At 39.2% G+C, this 14,769-nt stretch overlaps 1 protein-coding gene across 5 annotated transcripts in view; it reads right to left on the minus strand.

Moving 5' to 3' along the window:
* atp8a1 (ATPase phospholipid transporting 8A1) overlaps positions 1 to 14,769 on the minus strand; it is a 107,676-nt gene that overhangs the window by 69,216 nt on the left and 23,691 nt on the right. For 3 of the 5 annotated variants that reach the window (XM_031741474.2, XM_039620436.1, XM_039620427.1), the window contains exons 3-7: positions 10,439 to 10,538; positions 7,674 to 7,772; positions 4,166 to 4,211; positions 3,993 to 4,033; positions 245 to 318 (exon numbers count right to left, since the gene is read on the minus strand). In XM_031741474.2, coding sequence (XP_031597334.1) covers positions 245 to 318; positions 3,993 to 4,033; positions 4,166 to 4,211; positions 7,674 to 7,772; positions 10,439 to 10,538 — 360 coding nt within the window. Of the gene's footprint in view, positions 1 to 244; positions 319 to 1,045; positions 1,120 to 3,992; positions 4,034 to 4,165; positions 4,212 to 7,673; positions 7,773 to 10,438; positions 10,539 to 14,769 lie in introns of all 5 variants that reach the window. The other 2 variants (XM_031741477.2, XM_039620431.1) reach the window with 1 other exon arrangement.

Raw genomic sequence — 14,769 nt, forward strand, 5'->3', positions numbered from 1 at the left:
AAAATAAATTGCAACAAAATAACTGCCAATGCCATGGCTGCTAAACTTCAAAGCGTTGTGTTCTTTGACTGAGGCGCTTAAATATCTGGTTGTTGCCAGCATGATCGCAGGCCTCTTCCTTCCACGAGTTTGGAAAATAAAATCTATCTCACTGTATCAGGAGGATGCCTCATTCCGGTCGGTACACACACAGCCCCTATCTCTCCCACTGCTGTTTTGTTTTCAATGTTGCTTGTTTCCTGACCTGGATGACAGAATGACGAGGTCAGCCGGGAGGTGATCCCCATTTGCCGCTCTGACTACTTCCCCAACAGCCACCTGATATTACCAACCACACACCAGCAGGGGGCGAGAGAGAGAAAGTGTGGCAGTTGTTCACACAGGAGGGGAGGGGAGGATAAGAGAGGATGAGGATCGAAAAGTAGAAATGGAAAGGAAAAAAATAAATAAAGAGACAAACAGCAAACACATAAGGGGAGAGAGACAACTGTTTCAGTTTTTGGTAGATGAGAAGAGCACAATGATCAGTCCTGTATGATCAGAGGTATGGTTCTGTTCCCCTTTTCGGCAAACCATTTAGAAACAGCAAAACAGCTGGCAGTGCTTGAGTGCTGTCCCACCAGAGGACATGTTTTAAACACAAATTAAACTTCCTTATCTGACTTTTTAAGAAGAACTTCGGAACAATATTCAATAGATTTCAAGAGGTTAGAAAACCACTCTAGGCTCAAAAGTTCTATTCACAGCAGGTCTAAATGGTTTTTGAAAAGGTGAAGGAGGTAGGTAGCCTCGTGATTGATCAAATCTAATCAAAAGTCACATTACCATTACCCCACCTAAGGAAATGATGGTTATCCTGCCAGACTGCAGAGCATTCTATCATATTTAGCATCTTTTACATACCTTCAAAAGCATTTTGACAAAGTGGATTCAGTACATTATCTAACCATCACTTCCTTAAGGAGAGCTGAGATAGAGCAAGAAGAAGAAAAGGAGAAAGAGAGAGAAGTTCCCCACAGTCTGGCAGCAGGGTGGGCTCATATACCTGGATGATAAAATGACAGCATCCGCAGGAACGAAATCACTGCCATTTACTTTAATAATATCGCCCACTTCAACCTGTGAAAATAAACTGATTATGCTGTGGGTTGCCAATAAAACAGCGTAAAAGAAAACATGAGCTCAACATTAGATACAAAAACTTCACAGCTTGAAAGAGTAGACTGTAAGCACATTAAAGCCCTGAAATAAAACACAGTGGAGAAACAGCTGGAGTCCTCATTCCATTAGAGCCAAACAGGTGCACCAAAACATTCAATGGCTTCAGCAGAACAAAGAAAAATAACAATTTTAAATTTAAAATGCTACGGAGACCTGCACACTTTACAATAAGTGACTCTGTGATGCAAAATACAGATTGTGTGTGTCTAAGCCAGATCCTTAGTGGGTCCATGGAGTACTGGTCAGGACGTTTGCGTTAAATGTGAAAGAGCTCCAGTTCGAGACCGGGAGGAGACACAAACCCGGTCTCAGGAGGTCACAAGCTAGTGTATTCCTAGTTCCTGCCTCTGGCTTGCATAAAATACAGATCCAGTCGCATGTTTGATTTGGCACAGTTTGGTGACCCTTTGGGAAATAAGGGAACAGCTGAAAGCACCTCCTCTCCAGACTCAGAAATTCTTACCAATAAAAAAAATATATATATACTTACAGCTTCACAACTATCCAATAACTAAGAATTATTACACCTGAAAAAAAAGCTGTCTTTTTATAGGTATCCAATAAGTTATCCAGAAAGGTTGCATATGAAACAGTAGCATGGGAAGCTTTGTGAAGAAGCCCACTTTGATGTCAAGTGGGCCGGACCAGTAAAACTAAATGATAAATGTGTAAGATAGAGATAAGGTTGTGATTGTTCATTGCTTGGACTGTCCTGTAATTATAAATTTAGAATATAAAGTGTGGATGGGATGGCAATGGTGGGTGGGTGTGGGGGGTCTTTTTTAATAGGAAAAGCAGTAAAACTTATTTTACAAAACATACAACTTCAAAACTATCCAATAACTAAGAACTGATCTGAGAAGGAAGCTGTGAAAAAGCAGCATGGAAGCTTTGTGAAGAAGACAGCACATGGACCTGGTTTCCTTCACATTTTGTAGAGTGATCATAATCTTGCAGTGTGGAGCTGTCTAGCAAGCTAATCACACTACTTGTATGCAGGTGTCAGGGTAACAAGTTTACAGTACAGTGAAACACACTTAAAGAATTTTATCAGTTAACTAAGATTCGATCCAGCAAACATGCAAGTTAGAATCACTTGCATATAATATCTTTTACATTTGGACATTTGAAGAAAAAAATATTACATAAAATGAGTAACATAGAAAAATACTCCTAAAACCCATGAAGATCCACATCATTATAAATTATGACTTCAACTGTTGGCAAACAAACAGACAAGTTGATCATTTTGACCTTATTAAAGTTGCCCTGAAAGAGTTGCTAGTTAAAGGAAATTGGGGGCCAAAAAAGAAATTTGGCACAGAAGCAGCTTTTACAATATGCATGATGCAAGATGCAAAAAGCATTAATTATTCAAAACATCGCTTTTTAGAGAATCTTTCATATGGGTAAAGCAAAGGGACAGTTAGATACCAACGGGTAGCACTGAGATTTCCTCCCTGCTATGATAATTTATTGCATGAATCACATATTGTATTATATACAGGGACACTGTATACGTCCTAAAACTCATCCAATAAAACAAACTACAGTGGTGTGAAAAAGTGTTTGCCCCCTTCCTGATTTCCTAGTGTTTTGCATTTTTGCATATTATTTGGAATTTTTTCCCCCTTATTAATAAAAACCTTCATTTAGGAACTGCATTTTGTGTTTACTTATATTATCTTTGTCTAATATTTAAATTTGTTTCAGGATCTGAAACATTTAAGTGTGACAAACATACAAAAAAATAGGAAATCAGGGAGGGGGCAAACACTTTTTCACACCACTGTATATGTATCACATTATTCCAGCTGTCACTGTTTGTATAGCATGTCTGTATGAGATGTAATTCAGTCGTCTCTGCAATAATAACAGTTGTACTTACCCACTCATCCATCTGTGGATGTGTCAAATTAATGTTAATACATTTCATTTCTAATGTTGTTCACTTATGAATCTGCGATTTGGGACAGCAACATGTTTACACAGACCATTCATATCCGGTTGTTATTTCAGTTCTCAACAACAAATAAACAAATGCATTATGTAACAAATCAATTCGTGATACCCGTCTCATATCACAGAGAGCAGCAAGGAGAAATTTGGCTAATATTGCACCGCTACATGCTGATTGGAGCTTTTAATGGAGGAAGCAGCATCACCATTTATTAAACTGTCCAAATGCCTGGTGTGTTTTCTCCACACCGTCTGCCGAACGGCCCCAGCCACATTAATAGAAAAGTTTCATTATGAAGGATGGAAGATTCTCACTGTCCTCTAGCATTGCCTTCTAATGACCGCCCACATGGAAATGCTGGATTAATTAGTTTAGGCAGGATAGTTTTGGGGGGGGTGAGCTTTCTGTAAATGACAACAGCGTAATAGCTTGTGAAAAGTTGCTGGATGGATGACAGGCTCAATGCTCCAGTTGAATGAAATTTGACTGGTTAGAATCTTACAATAACGATCTATCTATATATGTCTGTATGCACCTCCTCCTTAACGGGTGGACCAATCTAAAACAAAACTTTGCATGAACATCATCATACAGAGATTATTAACATATATGTTTTTGTTTTTAAAAATCCAGATTCTTTTGACTTTCCTGCTAATTTCAGTATCCCTCTGCAAATGCAATGAATGCCATGTTTTCCGTAACTTCACATCCACCAACAGAATTTTGTTCGAGTCACAGCTAAAAACAGAATGAAGAATTTGAAATAACACTGGAGGATTGTGACTAATAATGGCACACTGTGGAAACATACCTTCTCCCAGTGCACGATCTCCCAGGCACCATTCCTCAGTACTGTGATGAGTAAGCAGAGAGATGCGGTAAGTCTTATTAGGTGTCATTAAGACATACTTGCTTCCTGGCAACATAAATACGACACTAAATATAAGGTCAAGTTGTCTACAAGAGAAAAAGGGTTTTGAATACCTTGACATTCCTTTTTGTTGACAACACTGTCAGCATTGTGACGTTTCTGTAAGGAAAAAAGAACAATATCAAGATGACACACATCCTCTGATACATACCATTTAAAAAATAATGATCTGAAAGAAGTCAGAGAACAACACTTGGGGAAAATGGATGAAAATCATGTCTTAGTAAACTACACATATGCAAAAACAAACCCTAACCATACAGTCGTGGATTACAAGTGAATGCCCTAAAATTTGTTGGCAGAAATGTACTGAAGAAGTTGACACTGTCCATATCACAGTCAGAGAGAAGGAGACTGCTATTTACAGTTCCTGCAGAGATATTCACACTAGAACTACAGTACAAAACCTTGTGTCATGCAGTGTTTTACCCAAAGTGGCCTAAAGTATAATTGCTGCACTAATAACAAATGCACACAGCTGACATGTGGATATTTGACTCTAAAATGAATAACTATACATTTTGTGCTGCTGATCTGCAACAACCAGCTAATTCTTGAATGTTTTAAAGTAAAGTAATGAATTGATCCTAAAAATATGGGAAAAACATTCAGAGATCAGCTGATGTGAAAAAACAAAAACAAAAAACAAAACACCATCAGCTGCTTCACATTCACATAGCTTCTCCCTTCGTTCGAAACAAACCATACTGCCTGTGACCACATCAAAGTTCAACTCATCAGCATTACTTCCCTTCTTGTCGGCTGAACAGTCATGCAACATGCTGTGACTTTAACAGCTGATTCCAACAGACAGCTTGTCAGCTAGCATCACGGTGAGTAATAATGTGTTTCTGCATCAATCTCATATAAATGATCACAGTGTTTTAAAATGCAGCTCTAAAAGTAGCCTGTGTCTTACTTAATTAACAAGGAAAACATGTTTACTAGAAGAGGTCTTTTCTCATTTAAGCTAATTTAATTTAAAACTTATTTGAGTCATTTGAGCTACTTTAAAACACCGACAGTAAAGGTGAAGTGAGTCGTGTCACCAGGAACGAAAGGTTTTTCACTTTAGCATCCTACAAAGACTATTGTGTATATCCCCTAGTTTCTTCCCATATGTGTGTTTGTTCAATTTAAAGCGACGTTGTTTTAAAATTCCTGCAACATGCTTGTAGAGTATAATTAAAAAGGCTGCTGTGTCACGTGGCCTTTCACCACCTTCACTGTGCCCAGGAAAAAAAGAATTACTAGTAGAGACCTTTAGAAAGCTCATTCATCATCCCCTGTGCAAGAGCTGTCAGCTAATTTCATTCATCCACACACTATTAGGTCTGGCTGCACAGACCCTCTTCTATTCAGAGACGTGTAGGAGGAGCTGAACTGTATTTGTAGCTACTTCACAATTTACACTGCCGTTTCTCAAATTCACTGTCCTTGCCTCTCTCGCACTTTGTGTCCCCGTGGACATGAAAAAAAGGATCTGCACGGTATTTAGATGATGTGTATAATCATAGTGCAGTAGAAGGCAAGCAGCGCACAGAGGTTATGCGTAAATACTGCAGTATTAGGTCTCTGTAGACTTCAGCCACAGAGGGGAAATACAGAAAGCAGTGAAAGATAAAAGCAGCTACTGCAGTGTTACCTTGATTAACCTGCTAAAGCTGTCTCATTAGGTCAACATGGACCTAATGAGACATTAAGTAGCAGCGAAGGACGTTTAACCACAAGGACAGAAACAAGATTGTCTTTGCTCTTTCAGCTGCTTGTTTTAAGTGACTATGAGAGCAATAGGAAACTATACTACTGTGTAAAACTGCACCACACACTATAGTGAAATACATCATAGCTCGAGTTCAAGGTATTATATTTCTGTTTCTCTACCATTTTTCAGCTAGCCGAAGTACATCCCGAATCTGCTGCTGCAGAGGAGGCTGCCAGCAACAAGGTAAAGTACGTGCTGTGCAGTGTGTGTCCATAGTGCATGATTCATGAAGTCAGGGGTCGATGTTGCCCTGTCAGGTCAACTTGTGAGGGACAGCGCAGCACAGGGAGCAGACGCGTGCGCAGGTGACCTTCAGCGATAAAGACGGAGTCATCACCACTCTGTTCCCATGTTTTTCACAACAGGCCAGGAGAGAAAGTGCTGCGCTGGTTTCCCTCAGCACGAGATAGCAGCTAATAGTATAGAGAAAACTCTCCGCTGGGACCTGCACAGAGGATCGCATTGCAGGGTCACTGCAATACAGTAAAATGCAACATTCTCTCACTTTGTCTGGAATTGAGCGCATCATGTTACTACACCACAGTACACGTGCACTGAAGCTTCCAACTTCAACTCGAAAAAGATTCAACCACACAAAACCAACCATTCAAATCAATCTTCCATCCTAAATACATATCAAGCATCTGTTCAACAGCTCAGGCTTGCTTTAGGCAGACCGTTGTTTTGTTGCTACTAGCTGCCTTTGTACATGAGCATTCAGTATCTAGGTTAATTGACTGAATGAGTACTCAGGGTGCAGAAGGCACAGCTGTGACCTCTGAAGTGAGTGTGTGTGTATGCACGGAGATGTCCAATCGTGTGTGTGTACACATGTTGGGGTGTTTCCTGCTGTGGTCACATAACCATCACTGCCTGATTCATGCTTCAAAGAAAACAGATGACATAAAGCGAAAGACGGTAACAAACTCCTGCAAAGGGGACGGGACTATTTTAATTTTGATTTTGCTCGATGAATTTTATTTACTGAGGCAACTGAACTTCGGTAGGTTGTGTTAGCACATTTTTGGTGCAACATATTAAGGCATGCATGTAGAAAAGCTTTAACATTTTTATGCACAAACTGCATAATACAACATGTTTTAAAAAGCCCCACTACATACACACCTATAGTTTTGTCTGTACTGTCTGGATCGTATGGGGAGCTCCATACGATACCTGATTTGCACATGCTGCTTTAAACCAAATGCAAATTTGGCCTTCAGAAGTATGTTGATTGCCTTTTGATAGTTGCTGACAGCATGATTTTTTTTTAATCAGGGTCTTGCTGATGTGCATTTATTAATTCCTGCATTAATGATGCTTTTCTAGGTCGGGTGGGTGATGGCTCTCAAGCAACGACTGCATACAAATAATGGACGTTAACCACTGTGACTGTGACCCGAGTCACTGGTTTGTGGAATACCATTCTAAAGCCATGCGTTTGGAGTTGTAGTGATTTAAGCCATTTCAATAATACACCTCAGTTTTTAGACTTTATTAAGAAACACTGCTGCACAAAATCAATGAAACACATAAGCATGGCTCTTCGGGCTTTCACTTTAAGAAATAAATAGGTCAAATCACCAAAAATCTACTGCCAGCTCATTAACTGGAAACCAAACTTTTTAAATTGTGGACCTACAGCAAAAAAGTGAGTGTATATGTATGATAGCCCATGGTTTTAGACTTAAAAGTCTAAACTTTACACCCTTTATCTTTGTAATTTCCACATTTCCAAAGCCATGCAGTGGGCCAGACTGGGCCCATGCCAGTGTAATATTCGAAGCCAGTCTTACCAGATCCTCAATGATCTCCTTGACAGCAGCCACCACCAGGATAAAGAGCAGCGGCACCAGAGTGGTCCAGCGACCAGTGGGAGACACATCTGGGATTTGCTAAAAGAGACACAAAAAGAAGAAATTCAGTTGAAGCTTGACTTCTGTGCTCGACTATCGAAAAAGTCACAAAAATTTTGGTCATTATTGACATAATGACTATTTAACACGATTAGTTAGCAGTCGTTGTAAAAATAGTGGTTTCACTAAATGTTGAAAAAGAAGAAACGTGTCTTTTTATTTAACTGAACTTTCTTGAACGGCGCTGAAAGACAAAAGAATTACTGCCAACCAGGAAAGGCACAGCAACCATTTCATCTCAACTTGCTCATTTAGTAATCAGTGATAGCCAAATTTAGTAACTGAAAATAAAAGCTTATCTTGTTCATCTTGTCTCAGCTAGGTGACTCAACAGGAGAAAAAGAGTCACCCTAAACTACCAAAACCTTTTGAATTAAATAAATTGTGATCCTTTGCAAGTTTGTTACTCTCTCACACTGGATATGCGCATGTTACAGAAAAAACAGATAGTTGCTGATATCAACATTAGCACCAGAATTCATGTTTTATTAGCCTGGTTTATTGGCTTGATTTATTATTTAACCCACTCAAAAGACAAAAGATGCAAATTCTGGGTTACATCCAGCACAAACAACTCTCTTAGTACCTTTATAATTCTCTCATTACCCCTGAATGTTTAATTCTTTTGGCTACCCAAGTCTTTCGAAATTAACAGCCAAACATCAGCATAATTAGAGCCAAGCCGGGCCTCATGAGACAGTCCCTGTTACACCGCTAGAAGGAAACTTGAATGAAATAGATCTCTCGTCTCTCTCATCTGCATAGATGTTTTATTCAAGGTCGCAGCATCGACAGGGCAGGTAACGAAGACTCGCACTGGCTGCTGTTCAAAGCAGCTACTTCAAGGTCACTGGACTGAGTCCTTTCCCATCCTTAGAGCTCTCATTAACAAGGGATAGTCTGTCAGGATGAATATCAGTGAAGACAGAAAATGAGTGCTATTGAGCTTTCCTTTGGTCCACTTTTTTATATCGTTCCTGGTAAGCTTTGAACACCTGAGATATGGATTTCAGCTTCTTTGAATCATGTAGAGATAATTGGCGGTCGAGGCTTTAAGTTCTCAAAAGGGATTAATGTTGTCTTATGCAGCAATCCACTACAAATTTCTCTGGGCAAGAAATCCTTTGTTCTGCTAAATCAAAAGCAGTGCCAGCAATGCTGAGATCTGTGGCTACTGTTGGGAAATAATCAAAACATGACCACAGCTGATAATGAGAAAGAAAGTGAAACTCTGTTCCCAGGAGAAGCTCGTTTCTTTAAACAAATTTAATGGCTAAAGATTTCCATATCATCCCTGACCCATTTTCCAGTGTGGCTCTTATTCACTACTTGTGTGTGTAAGTTAAAGCACAACGCAGTTCCTGCACTTCATAGCGGCACAGTGCAGAGTCATCCGAGGCACAGTCCAAACCTGTAGTATCGCTGCACCCCATTCACAAAGCGTGTACACACAAATCTTGTGTTTAAACCTAATAAAACATACGAAACTTTCACACACAAATTCCTGGTGTATATGAACACAGAACAGTAACAAAACACAATCTGGGGAAAAAAAAGAAATGAAATACTCTACACACAACACAGAGATCACACATCAGTTTTAATGCTTAGTACAGTGAATTTCTCTTACAGTAGCTTAATATTCCAAATCTTGTAATACTAACATTAAAAAAAAAAAAAAAAAAAAAAAAGAGTAGGGTCGCATTTAAATTCTAAAAAAGCTACATTTGATAACCAAATATACTAACAGCCTCCTTGTTTGTTTGTTTGTTTATGTAATAGTTATGTCAGTAAAACAAATTTTACGTTGTTCTGCAGATTAGTCTATGTGCGGTCGGGGTATTTTGTAACCACAGAACAATGTTATCAAAATGACCAGTTGGTAATGTTGCAACAAGTTTACCAAATTAAACATTGCCATTACTCAGTGTGTGTATATGCACTTTTGTATTTATTAAAAACAGGCTTGCATTTTTGCTGGATATCACTTACACTCAAATTTCTTGGCAATATCCCAGTTATTGATGTTTCTCCAGTAACTACAGTGAGTTCTTAGCTTAAAAGACCTGGCATTTTCTAATCAACATATCAACATATCAAACCACTGCTTTTTTTCCCCTCTTCTATTTTTCCTTTTTTTTCCCGCTTGTGAAAATAATAGGTGCAATGCTTTTTTCAACTTCATTATTTTGAAATATAGTGGAAAACAATGGAAGCATGAAAGTATGCAGACAGCTAGCACGAGCCCTATCGATTCTGATTCACTACTATGCTGCTGAGCAGACTTCATGAATCTGATAATAACGTCTAAGAACTTACTTTGTGTACCCCTGTAAGAACATTTCCATGACCACATTAGTGAACGAGGCCTATTGTGATGAGCCTGTAGATAAATCTGTTTTCCTTTTAAAGCAGACACACACAGTATTACATGTATTATTCATGATCAGGATCTCTATAAAGTACTGCATCTGCGTGTATGTTTGTGTCAGTGCATATGAAATTACAGACGTGACCGAGAGAAGTGAAGTCTAGGTCATGAAAAACATGGGAAAAAAATGAATAAAAAAGTTCAATGGAAAGAAAGGAAACTGATTAGAGGTGATTTAACATTTTAGCTTAACAACAAAAACACCACATCTTACCTGAAGGAGTGCAATGAAGAGGAAAAAGGCATTGGCTGCCCTCCTGAACTGTGAGTAAAGGAATCGAGGAAGGAAGGTGAGGACATTATATTTTGCTGTGCTGAAGACCGGATCAAGTAGAAAACAAGGCCGTGGGTAGAGGGAGCCAACATGGATATGAAAGAGAGACAGAAGACAAAAAAAAAAAAAAACATTGGTTAATTGTAAAAATCCAGTAACTCAGAGAGCATTTGGCAGAATCTGACCAGAGATCACAACTGATCCTGCTACTTTTACCAACAGTAACATCGTCACACTAGTTACCCAATTTCAATGGAAGCCATACATGCTAATGCTATAACGACCATACATTTTAGTTGTCGTCTATCCTCTTTCAGGTCTTTTGGTATTGCTGAAATGGCCAGTGCATTCCTTCTTTTACTTTTAAGAATGTACCAGAATGTTGATCTGGCCATTGCTAGAGATTTTGGTATCTCAACAATATGTTTACTTTGTTTTTCTGTCTAATGATGGCGCCCCAGAGTTTCCTTAAAATCACTTTGAAAATTTATTTGAAAATTCCAACGAATAGCTAACAAATCAAGTCCAACTCTAAAAATCTAGCAGGCCTCAGCTGGCCATGAAACTGATTGTCACTCAATTGTCCAATTACCTTTGAGCCTCTAAAAACAGGGATCTATGTAAAAAAGTAGCTGTAATTCTTAAACAGATAATATAATACTTTTGTTAAACACTGCGCTTCAGTCACATTGATTGTTTGATTCAAAATGCACTATGTTGATGCTCTAGCTGTACTTGTTGTGAAGCCATATATTTAGATCACCCTGGACACACAATTGCATTCCATTAACCAGCTCCTTGCCCCTCCGTCCACCCATTCTACAAGAGTCTTTTGCAATGCAAAGACTTGTCTGGGTTTGTGCGACTGATGAACAGCAGAGCCCAGTGGACTCAGTGATCGTAAAGAATAATTAGGAGGAGGAAGTTAGCTGGCAGTCGGGTCATAAAGACCTCCTGGCAGATCTGAGCCAAGTTGCCTGCACTGCAGTGGAGTTGGTGCTAGGCTGGTGGAGCCATCAGCAGACCCAAAGTCATGCCTCCAGCAGTCTGATTTACAGCTGTGTTAAAGGGTCAGTCAGAGCAGCCACTTTGGGAGAAGATTTATACCATTGATGTATGCCAAGCCACTGGCAGGGCTTTGCTTACTCACACACAGACCAAAGCCTTTAGACATACACATGCAGAATATCAGCAAGTACAGTGCAACGACTGAGCATATGCAGTTCAACATCAGTGATATCATTGTTTCCCTCCTGTTAGTCTGAATCATAGATGACAAGCATATTTTTTGCAATTTCACTTGTAGCACACCCAGAAGCACAATGTAGTCACCGAAAAGCGGACAAGCTTTGAATTGGAGCACAGAAGAATGAAAAAAATAAACACAGTAACTGTCATCATGCCAGCCTGGTACACACTGCATGTGTCTGGCAAAGCAAGAGAGCAACATAAAGGCATTGTTCTGACAGCAGTACAGTGTGATACCAGCCTCACAGACACAAAGACCCATCAGAACAACTCTTTCTTTCATTCATACTTGGTCTTAGACTGCATATACTTCGTTCAATTTGTGTGAAACTAATTAAAATCTCTGGGTAACCTGTAAGTGGGGTTTTGAGCGGGTATTAAGTACAGGGTGGGCCATTTATATGGATACATCGTAATAACATGGGAATGGTTGGTGATGTCTTGATGCATTCTCAATCATCCAGGAAAGTAAATCTCCAAAAGTTGAATCTGTTCATCTGGACGTAGCGTTTGGTGGGAGAAACGTTTCGTCACTCATCCAAGTGACTTCTTCAGTCTCAGCTGACTGCAGGTTTCCCCAATCTTATAAACAGTACATTTGCATAATGACTGAAACCAGCCCACTGAAGGAACAATGGGCTGTGAGGTCAGTTCCTTAATCATAATTTTGCAAATTCCCATGACCATTGATCAACAATCACTGACCAAAACCCACTGATCAAAGAACACTGATCAATGGCCATGAGTACCATTCACAGAGAGTTGGGGAATGGCTGCAATCACAGCATGCAAGGAGGCCATTTACGTGAAAAGGGAAAGACCATCTCTGAATCGAGGAGGGGGCCTAAGGGTACATCTGTCGCCATCTTACAATGCTTCAGTGGGCTGGTTTCAGTCATTATGCAAATGTACTGTTTATAAGGTTTGGGGAAACCTGCAGTCAGCTGAGACTGAAGAAGTCACTTGGATGAGTGACGAAACGTTTCTCCCACCAAACGCTACGTCCAGATGAACAGATTCAACTTTTGGAGAGGGGTTGGTGATATTAAAGTCCTGTTTGTGGCACATTAGTATATGTGAGGGGGCAAACTCCTCAAGATGGGTGGTGACCATGGTGGCCATTTAGAAGTCGGCCATCTTGGATACAACTTTTGTTTTTTTCAACAGGAAGAGGGCCATGTGACACATCAAACTTATCGGTAATGTCACAAGAAAAACAATGGTGTGCTTGGTTTTCAACGCAACTTTAGTACCCTCGGATACTGGATGCCTGTGCTGGCATTTCTCCTGCGGAGTTGCTATCAGTGTGTGAAGAGTGGGAGAAGAGGGTTGCATTGACAATCCAACACAATGGGCAGCACATTGAACACATTTTATAAGTGGTCAGAAACTTGTAAATAACTCATGAAAGAATAAAGTTATACTAATGTGCCACAAACAGGACTTTAATATCACCAACCATTCCCATGTTATTACGGTGTATCCATATAAATGGCCCACCCTGTACAATTCAGTTTTATGGTGTTCCATGTTCACTCACAATGCCACAGCAGCAAGTTACCTGGAGAGCTAACACAGCAAGTTGGAAGCTAAGAGACAAACAGCAGCATTTCGGAGGCATTTCAAAGCCACCCAATTTTCCTTTTTTACCCAAAGTTTAGATGATGAGGCTTTGGTGTCTCTGAAATTCCCCTCTCATTATTCTGACTCAGAGAGACTTGTGAAAAGAGGAGTGAAAGATGTTCGTTTTTTTATGACACATTTGGTAACATAATCATCTGTCATCTTCATCTCGATTAATTTTGTCTCACTTCACCTGCATCTGTCAGCACACAAGAAACAAACTATCACAACTCCAAATGACAGCATGCAGTAGTCAAAGCCAAACTCTTAGTATAAAAATCAGAACAGGAAAAAAAAGCTAGATTTGTACATTCCTACTTCCTTAAAACACAACAAACAGGCTAAAACAACAACTGTACACTGAAACAAAACTGAAACCAAGTTGCTACATTCTGGTACATAGTAAGTAAGTTTTGTTTGTCATGATTATACATAATTACAATCATCATCAGAGGAAACTAAGACTAAAAAGTCAACCAACAAGTCAGACAATGCAAATACAAAGAAGTGGAGCAAGAATATTTTCTGTGTCCCTTTGTTTGTTTGTCTGATTGATTGAGAAAGAAAGAAAGACCTGGGTTTTGCTTGCACACCATATTCTGTTGCGTCCGTCCTCGTCATCTGATTTGCTGAATTTCTGTAATTTCAGGGTTTGTTTTTTAAGTAAAAAAGTTTAAAAGGATCAGGTTTACTGCTTAGTGAAATTTTTAATTGTATTTTACCCATCGATCACACACTTGAGCTACTTTATTAAATATTTTGCCATACATCATACAGCTAAAAGATTACCATGAGTACCTATAAATTAATACATGGCAAGTCCCTTGGATATTAAACATCTAAGCACTACAGTGTATAGTTATACAGTCTGCCCCTGAGATACAAAGAAAGTGTGGCTGGGGATGCATCATGCTCTCTGTGATTTATTTGCTTCAAACCTTCTGATCTCATGGGGGTAAGCTGCAGAGCATATGCCTAATCATCTCTGGTTACCTTTGTACACAGAGTAACTTCCAATAATACATCTTAATGGATGATTATGGATCCTTCATTTTGTTTCCTGGGAGTAAGCTGAGATCAAGAAGATATGAGAGGAGCACTTCCTTTACTCAATCACAAATCAGTCATTTCCACCAGAGTATAATGTTATTATGAAAACCTATTTAGTTTTTTTAATCTTTGAATAAGATTAGTGTGCTAGTTACAAGAAAAAAAAAGAGACAGCTAAAAATTTTCAACCATGCCTTTGCCGTTTATTTACACATAATATCATGCTTCATTAAAGAGTGCTAATTAATAACAATAGTTGGCTCAAGAAAGCAAGATGAAGATCCTGCAGTATTAAAGAGAAAACAGTTCATAGTCTGAACTGCTACTTTCCAAGTCTTACTTAACACAGT

The sequence above is a fragment of the Oreochromis aureus genome, linkage group 2 (genome assembly GCF_013358895.1).
Source record: "Oreochromis aureus strain Israel breed Guangdong linkage group 2, ZZ_aureus, whole genome shotgun sequence".
NCBI classification, from domain to species: Eukaryota; Metazoa; Chordata; class Actinopteri; order Cichliformes; family Cichlidae; genus Oreochromis; species Oreochromis aureus.